Below are 9,122 nucleotides of genomic sequence, written 5' to 3'. Positions count from 1 at the left end.
TGTGAGAGCCCTATTGAAAGCAGCACTCGTTCTGTATGGTGGCCACAAAACATTCTGCTTCAAAGGGGTGAACCAGGAAGAATGAACCAAACCTATTAAACCATTTTCGGAAAATTCTACACCCACAAATGCCATTGTTACTACAAAATAAAGGTCAAAACTCATACCACTGCTAAATACCAAGTTAATAAAAATGCATAAAATCTACTTCTATTTGAGACAAACAAGGTAAATCATAGCATTACAAATATAGCCATTTAAGTCAATGTATGAAGTTAAGACATATGGTTTATTCAGTTTCTTCATCTATTTCAGCGCTAAAATTTTGGAGGCAATTTATTCAATCAATACCTCCAATTGGCTATTTCCCAATCATAAATGTTTCGCTTGAAACATGAAAATTATAACTGAATAAAATTAAGAATTGAGAAATTGAATTATCATTTTCGACCATACATGCCATAACCTTTAACCAGATATATTCAAATCAAAAAATATAAATAACTATAATAATTATTATACTTACCACAATGGAACAACAGAAAAACTAAAAACACTAATAGCAGCACCGCAGATCATCTAACTATTATTAAATAAAATATATATTCATAATAAAATATATAATCATAATAACCAAGCCGGTTTATGATTAATATAAAATGGTCGTTCGTTGTGGATGGCGGGTTGTCATCATCATGTTGGCTAGCGGCGCAAGCGCATACGCGTTACCTTAGTAGATCCCGCCAATTATAAATTTTTATAGGAAGTTTCTTAAAAAAAATTATTTATAGATATTAGATAATATTATAGGTTTTGTTTAAATACTATATAAAAAGATCTCAATTTTTTTTGGACTTAATAAATAAAAAAATGCCGGAATTTTCAATGTCATGGTTGTTTATTATCGAAAATAGCCTCACAAAATAATTACATTAGTCACAAAATAAAACAAATGAAATATATCTGATTTTTTCAGATGAGTTATCACTAGATAGTCTCGTCATTATGACGTGACAAGATGTCGTGTTATACACGTCAATTATTTGACGTTATTATCACGTCGATTTTTGGTGGTCTCAGTGTTTTCGACCAGTGATCACCAAATGTTGACGTCATTATGACGTGCCCTTGCTAGCTGGGTCTTAGCACAGCGGCTGTATTCCTCAAAGACAAATCAGGCAATTTAATCAAAGCACGTGCATTGTTAGACTCGGGTTCTCAATCAAATCTAATAACCTCTGACCTTGCGCGAAAATTAAATATCGGTACTACCCCAAGCAGCACAGTGTCGTTATAATGACGTCAATTATTGGACATTATTAGTCGGCGACGTCGTAGACCAATAAGCGACGTCCATATGACGTGACATTTCAGATGTCATTTTGACGTCGTCTAGAGACGTCTTTCGTACGTTTGTTTTCGGTCGTTTTAAGTGCTTTTTAATCAACTATAAAAAAAATTAGAACGAAAGTTTATTACAAAAACTAAGCCCTATACGTGCTTTATAAAAAATTGTACATTTTAAATTGTTGTTTACCTAAAATTTGGATATAAATATAAATTCATTAATTAGCAATGAAAATACTAAACTGACGTTTTAAGTGGAAATGCAATTTGAATTTAAAGATGAAGTGAGAATGTTGTAATTAACAATTATTTAACTATTTTATTAGTAGGAAACAATTATTTTTAGCATCGATTCCTGTCGAGGCTGTCGACCAAGATTTAATTTTGGCGCGTTTTTAATCGAAATGCCACGATACGATACGAGACGTGCAGGCGCATGCGTGCTGGACTGCTGGTGTGAACGCGTGTGCGCGTAATGGCGGACGGCAGCAAAAAGTTGTTTGGCGGCAATTTCACGGAAATCCAGTAACTCTAGCATTTCCGGGGTGATTCTTGTTAATTTCGGCCGTGGCAACAAATTTTTCAAAGTGAGTATAAATCTGCATTATTTTATTACAATTTTGGTGTTGGGAACTGTCTTTATTATTTAGATGAATTGTTACGTTGGCGTTGAATTCCAGAACAATGGTGGAATTTCTCTTGTTCACTCTGCCTGGTTAACACCGCTTAAACGAGAAGTCTTTTGGCCGCCAAAACAGACAACCGGAAATTTTATAAAATTATTAAAATCTGGACAAGAGCCTCCCCAGGATAACAGCTGGAAACTTAATCACCAAATTATTAAGCGAATTTTTTTCCAGACTGGTTAGTTTTGCTGCCTAAACCTAAACTGCTTTATCACTTTCTATTAAATATCTGTGATTTTTTTCAAAAAACTCGTATTTATTACTTGTTTTTAGACGACTATAAGATTGCGGAGAAAAAAATTAAAAAGGCTGAAATTACCTCAGATTTAACTACAGATGCTGAGGAATCAGCAATTATTTCACCTCGAAGGAAAATACGTCCAAAGAAATTTTCCACTGATGATGAGCAGGAAGAAGTGCTGTCATCATCAGAAGATGATTTTCCAAAAAACAAGAAACCCCTACCTAGACCAAAACCAATAATACGGAAGTCTATTACAAACATATTATCTGGTAATGAGATTTATACTTAAAGATATCTGGCACATATAAATTATTAACTGTCTACTGTTTTAGATTATTCTGGCCCAATTCAAACTTTTCCATTAGCTTCAGCTGGACAATCGCAAAGGTCGTTTGAGGATAGTGATTCTACAAATCAACTTTATTATTTGCCACCTCAACATTCAGCAAAAGATACTCAATTGACTAAATCTTCAGGACAAATTATTAGAGGTAAAAAATATAATTGTCCATTTGCATGAATTGTTTAAAATGTATACTTTAAACTGTGAGTTATTATTTATGTCCATTATTTCCTAGGAGAATTTGTTAATTCTCTATTTTACAGGTTACAGTTACAGTTATCTACAGTTCGTAGGTATGAACACGCACCATACGCGATAGTAGATGCATCGCTGAAAGTGTGAATTTCAATAATATTGGCTTTGGGAACTGTTATTTGTCAAGGAATTTTAATTGTAGCCAAAATAGGTAATTCCTTTTGTAAATGAATAAACTCTGAAATTATTGGTGAAGGAGCAATTTGATCCCAATCTACTTTGTGCTGCCAAAGTTTTTGCATGATAACTTTGGCTTTAACAATTACTGGACCGACCAAGCCAAATGGATCGAATAACTGAGCAATTACGGAGAGTATTTCGCGTTTTGTGAAATTGTTATTTTCAATTTGTATTGAATCTGTACTGAAATGTAGCGTGTCTGATTGAGAGTTCCAGACAAGCCCTAAAGTTTTTGATTGGTCATCGGTTGATAGATAATGATCTGGTAGATCTGAAATGTTGTTAATATCGTTGAAAATGTTTGGTTTGTTAGTTTTCCACTTCCGAAGAGGAAAGGATCCACTTTCTAAAATGTTGGTGATGTTGGTGTCTGTACCAGTGATGAGGTCATCAACATAAAAATCGCGAGTTATTACTTGTGATGCTACTGGGTACTTTTTACTGTTTTCTAAAGCGAGTTGGTGCAAGCATCGTATAGCAATGAATGAAGCTGGAGCTGTGCCGTATGTTACGGTGTTTAATGTGTAGACTTCTAGAGGCAGGTTTGGATCCGAACGCCACATAATTCGCTGTAAATCACGTTGCTCTTCTACAATTTCCACCTGCCGGTACATCTTCCCTATGTCCGCTACCATTGCTACATTGTGTTGTCTAAAACGAATGATTATAGCAAAAAGATCTTCCTGTATTGTAGGACCCACCATTAGCGTATCATTCAACGAAATACCGTTTCCTGTTTTGGCGGATGCATCGAACACCACTCGTAGTTTAGTGGTTGCACTATCCTTCACGACACCATGATGTGGTAGGTAAAAAACTCCCTTTCCATCCACTTCCGTTGCCCACGTCGGCACCTTGGTCATGTGCCCGAGTTTTTCATATTCCCTCATGAACTCCGAATATTGTTGACGTATGACTGTATCATTGATCAGTTTACTTTCTAATTTGTGAAACCTTTTAATCGCATTCATCTTCGAATTCCCCAAATCGCCTACACCTTCGCGAACTGGCAACGTCGCACGAAATCTGCCAGTTTCGGTCCGCTGAATTGTTTTTAGGAAATGTTCTTCGCATTGTTTTTCTTCAATCGTCCGTTTGGTTTTGTTATCGTCTTGGTATTCCTCGATTTTCCAAAATTTCTCAATTGCGTTTTCAAGCGTAGTTGTGATTAAATTACATGATATGGTATTACTACTGTTATTTTGAATTGAATAATTTTGATATATGGGTCCCGATATGACCCATCCAAATAATGTTTTCTGAAGTATCGGTTTACCGTCGCCGAGTTTAAATTGCCCATCCGCTAAAATATCCCAAAAGACACCTGCGCCTAAGAGAATATCCAGTTAGGCGGATTTATCGAATTCAGGATCCGCAAGAGTAATGTGTTTCGTTTCGGTATATTTAAATGTTGACAATCGATTTTGAAGTGTGGAATATTACCCGCTATTTGGTTTATAACTAAAAATGTAGCATTTTGTTGAAAAGAATTGTTTTCTCTTGAAATTATATCAATATTTAATTGCTCTGTGATATTAGTAGTAACCTGATTAACACCGATCACTGGTAAGTTTATTTTGGTCCCAAGCAGCACAGTGTCGTTACTATGACGTCAATTATAGGCCATTGGCGACCAATGGGGACGTCTAAAATGACGTGATTATGACGGGTTAATGTCACATCCTACAGACGTCAACTAATGACGTACCTAGTCCGGCTGGTGAGACGTCAAAATGACGTACTTACTTTTGACAAATGACGTATAAGTAGGATCAAAAATATAAAAAAATGCGTTCAAATTAATACCAGTTTATTACAAAATCTTAAAAAACTACATACTATTACACTTATAGAACATAAAAGTTGAAATAAGGAATTACTAATGATGCAATAATGAAAATGACAACCATTCCTGCTTGAAAGGAAAAACAATACAAAACTTTGTGGCAGTGCAATAACTCGATATACTCTGATAAATTTTGGATGCGATAAACATAGAATTCTTTTGAGTCGACAGGGTATTTGTAAAATGAACGGTAATCCTGAAACCTCCTACCTAATATAAAAACTGCTCCATTATTATCCACTACTATATTTTCTATTTTGAAAACCAGTCCTTCGAAGGTAAGACAAAAACAATTTGCTTCTGAATATGATGCAATAGAAAAAATAAAATCTTTATAATGAAGCTTTTTATACTGCTTGCAAGAGAAATTTGGCGTTGGTCCTAAGAAATGGGACAATTCACATTTACAGAAGTGTTCATCATCAGGTGAAGTAGAGTCATGTTTTTCGTACACTGTCATTTCAATTTCTTTTAAGCGTCTATTAATCTGTTGTAACGGTTTATTCGGAGACTGAACTAACGATTTTAAATGGTGGAGATAATTTTCAAATGGAAATGCTGACGAATTGTCTAGTGGCCCGAAATTTTCAACGTCATCTGCCAAATGTAATAAGGAATGTACATTGTAAACTAAGAACTCTAATCCGTAGATCTTTTCACTGTGCGTTACGAATAAATGCAAAAGTTGGCGCGCAAATGGAACTCCGAATTTTTCAATATGGCGTTTAGAAATAAGTATCATAATTGAACAATGAAATAGCAAAAAATGCTCATATATTGCCAAATCGACATTCCCATACAAAGCAACTGGCCCAATATACAGTAAAAATGTTCGAAATTCCGTTGCTTTCCAATCTGCCAACTGAGACAAACTGCGCCCTCTCCGATTGAATTCTACTGGAATACATTTACTGAGAAAAACAATTTTTTCAGATACATTTTGAAATGCAGTAGAGCTCATTTTGGCTCGGCTTGCGCGTCCTGTCCAAATACGCAAAAGTTTTTTCATTACACCTAGACAAACTAGGTGCATATAGTCTAAAGAAAAGACATAGATCAAATCTATAGGAAGAGCTATTAGAGGGGATTCTCCATGATGATGAGATACATCAATTTTAGTCCGAAAAGATTCGTTGTCTCTCTTGTTAAAAGGTAAATTTTTGAAAATGACACGTCCCAGGTGTTCTCCAGAGTTGTCGCACCTTTCACAGGAACTATACCCTGAATGGGTCTTCACACATTTCAGATATGCGCGCGCAGGAGCATCGCAAACAAAGCTGTGAACTTTTACTTCATCGATATTATTATTAATTTCAATGCCCGTGGTAAGTAAGTTCGATAACTCAATTAAAAAATCTTCTAAAAACGCTGACAATAAATTTGGTTTGCCACTTCCTAAAAAAGAACCAACAACAAACGGCTCACTCTTAAAATTTTTTACAAGTGCTAAAATGGGCCAGAGATCATGTTTCTGACCATTTCTATAAATGGGCAGTCCATCTACATTAAATGAAATGTTGATAATGCTGTACTCAGAAATATTAGGCACTGACAATAACTTTAATTTTAAAGCGTTAACAAGTCCAAAATGACAATATTCGCCATTTAACAACGATTTTGTTTTCGTTTCTCTGGGCGTTTTCAGCAGCGTTCGACTGTCTAACGGTAACTCATTATGGTATGGATGCAAGATATGCAAGAGATGAGTAACTACTGTACGTCGAACGTACCTTGAAGCTGCCCAGTTTGACAATTTCGAATGCAAATCGCTAGGCGGCGGTTCATTAGAAAATAAATCGTTAGGGGGCACGTTACTGGAATAGGAAGTCAAATGGTTGTATAACGTCGCATCATTGAAGAGCAAATTTTCATTAGGCGAGTTTACATTAAAATCTAAATCTCTTGAGGAACAGGTGTCATGTTTACTTTCACACATTGAATCAGCAAAAAAAACGGAATTTGATGATTCATTGGAATCATTATTAACTATTAAAGATGTATTATAACAATTCTGACTCACAGGTGCTAAATTTGCTTCTGCCACCCTTCTGTAGAGTTGTCTTTGACTAACAACACTTTTTTTCTTACAGGTTGCCATGCTGCTGCTTTTTCAATTTCTCTGGTGCATGTTTCAACCACACCTTGATGGTATCGTCTATTTCTTTCTGACTGACTAGAGGGGAGCTTTTTCTTACAGCACCTAAAAATGTTGTTTCAGATTAATAATAAATATGCACCTACAAGTGAAAACACTTACCAATAATCACATCCTTTACGTTTAAGTTTTTAAAAGCCTTTTTCTCACCTCGTTTGCCACAAAAATTCCAATTAGTTGCAAGAGAATAAGTGAACAAAAAATTTAAAATGCGGTTTGTATGTCCAGTAAAATCTCTCCCTCCAAAAGTCGATAGATATGCCGACTGGAATCACATAATTTAAATTGTAAAATACATATTAAGTGGTACAGAACACCCACCAAAGCCAGGCAATTATTTTTTTCACTCAGGTATGTTTCCAATTTGGTAATATCCTCTTGAGAATTCAAAGGAAACTGTACGCCTATATCATCTGGTAAATCTGTATTACTGGCGTGATTGCCACTGCGATCTTGTTTTCGGATCCACTGCAAAATTTGATTGTTCTGTTCTCTAATGGTCTTCAATAAAGTGATTACATCATCTTGAGTGTTTGCTGGCATGGACAAAATATACCTTAGTACCAAAACAGTTTTTACATTATTTTTTGGTTTTTACCTCCATTACTTTCCACTACAGCTCTGATGTTGCTCTGTACATCAGTTGCTTTACTAGTTGACGGATTATATGGTGACGAGTTCGAAACAGCAGCCTGGCAAAATGACTGATTTGACGCAGAACCTGTAAAATAGAGAATTAACAAATTCTCCTAGGAAATAATGGACATAAATAATAACTCACAGTTTAAAGTATACATTTTAAACAATTCATGCAAATGGACAATTATATTTTTTACCTCTAATAATTTGTCCTGAAGATTTAGTCAATTGAGTATCTTTTGCTGAATGTTGAGGTGGCAAATAATAAAGTTGATTTGTAGAATCACTATCCTCAAACGACCTTTGCGATTGTCCAGCTGAAGCTAATGGAAAAGTTTGAATTGGGCCAGAATAATCTTAAACAGTAGACAGTTAAAAATTTATATGTGCCAGATATCTTTAAGCATAAATCTCATTACCAGATAATATGTTTGTAATAGACTTCCGTATTATTGGTTTTGGTCTAGGTAGGGGTTTCTTGTTTTTTGGAAAATCATCTTCTGATGATGACAGCACTTCTTCCTGCTCATCATCAGTGGAAAATTTCTTTGGACGTATTTTCCTTCGATGTGAAAGCCGTCCGCCATTACGCGCACACGCGTTCACACCAGCAGTCCAGCACGCATGCGCCTGCACGTCTCGTATCGTATCGTGGCATTTCGATTAAAAACGCGCCAAAATTAAATCTTGGTCGACAGCCTCGACAGGAATCGATGCTAAAAATAATTGTTTCCTACTAATAAAATAGTTAAATAATTGTTAATTACAACATTCTCACTTCATCTTTAAATTCAAATTGCATTTCCACTTAAAACGTCAGTTTAGTATTTTCATTGCTAATTAATGAATTTATATTTATATCCAAATTTTAGGTAAACAACAATTTAAAATGTACAATTTTTTATAAAGCACGTATAGGGCTTAGTTTTTGTAATAAACTTTCGTTCTAATTTTTTTTATAGTTGATTAAAAAGCACTTAAAACGACCGAAAACAAACGTACGAAAGACGTCTCTAGACGACGTCAAAATGACATCTGAAATGTCACGTCATATGGACGTCGCTTATTGGTCTACGACGTCGCCGACTAATAATGTCCAATAATTGACGTCATTATAACGACACTGTGCTGCTTGGGTGTAGTGGAAAGTAATGGAGGTAAAAACCAAAAAATAATGTAAAAACTGTTTTGGTACTAAGGTATATTTTGTCCATGCCAGCAAACACTCAAGATGATGTAATCACTTTATTGAAGACCATTAGAGAACAGAACAATCAAATTTTGCAGTGGATCCGAAAACAAGATCGCAGTGGCAATCACGCCAGTAATACAGATTTACCAGATGATATAGGCGTACAGTTTCCTTTGAATTCTCAAGAGGATATTACCAAATTGGAAACATACCTGAGTGAAAAAAATAATTGCCT

General features: G+C 35.2%; 1 protein-coding gene and 1 long non-coding RNA gene across 3 annotated transcripts; one reads left to right on the top strand and one right to left on the bottom strand.

The window, feature by feature from the left end:
* Positions 1-1,277: 1,277 nt before the first annotated feature.
* LOC130902994 (uncharacterized) lies at positions 1,278-2,758 on the top strand. Of its 2 annotated transcripts, none has more exons than XR_009060488.1 (3): positions 1,278-1,934; positions 2,307-2,546; positions 2,610-2,758. It is a non-coding gene; the product is annotated as an uncharacterized LOC130902994 (long non-coding RNA). The 2 variants fall into 2 exon arrangements; XR_009060489.1 differs by lacking the exon at positions 2,610-2,758 and adding an exon at positions 1,998-2,211 and having other exon boundaries at positions 2,307-2,397.
* An 873-nt stretch (positions 2,759-3,631) lies between these two features.
* LOC130902886 (uncharacterized) lies at positions 3,632-8,909 on the bottom strand. Its single transcript, XM_057815167.1, has 10 exons — positions 8,880-8,909; positions 8,115-8,325; positions 7,893-8,051; positions 7,655-7,777; positions 7,378-7,592; positions 7,159-7,321; positions 6,990-7,101; positions 6,632-6,802; positions 3,757-4,009; positions 3,632-3,706 (listed from the first exon to the last, which is right to left on the bottom strand). The coding sequence occupies exons 1-10, from the start codon at positions 8,907-8,909 to the stop codon at positions 3,632-3,634; spliced, it is 1,512 nt and encodes a 503-aa protein (XP_057671150.1).
* Positions 8,910-9,122: the final 213 nt, after the last annotated feature.

The sequence above is a fragment of the Diorhabda carinulata genome, chromosome Y (assembly GCF_026250575.1).
Source record: "Diorhabda carinulata isolate Delta chromosome Y, icDioCari1.1, whole genome shotgun sequence".
NCBI lineage: Eukaryota > Metazoa > Arthropoda > Insecta > Coleoptera > Chrysomelidae > Diorhabda > Diorhabda carinulata.
Note: the sequence above shows the minus strand (reverse complement) of the source record. Positions and strands in the feature narration are given on the sequence as shown.

Bases quoted from the DNA above. Each gene is read 5' to 3' on its own strand.
- LOC130902886 (XM_057815167.1), bottom strand. From the start codon at position 8,909: ATGGACAAAATATACCTTAGTACCAAAACA. The intron at 7,322-7,377 runs GTGGGTGTTCTG...ATGTGATTCCAG, and splicing joins AAAATAATTGCCTGGCTTTG to TCGGCATATCTATCGACTTT. The intron at 4,010-6,631 runs GTACGTTCGACG...TGCGATTAAAAG, and splicing joins TCAAACTGGGCAGCTTCAAG to GTTTCACAAATTAGAAAGTA.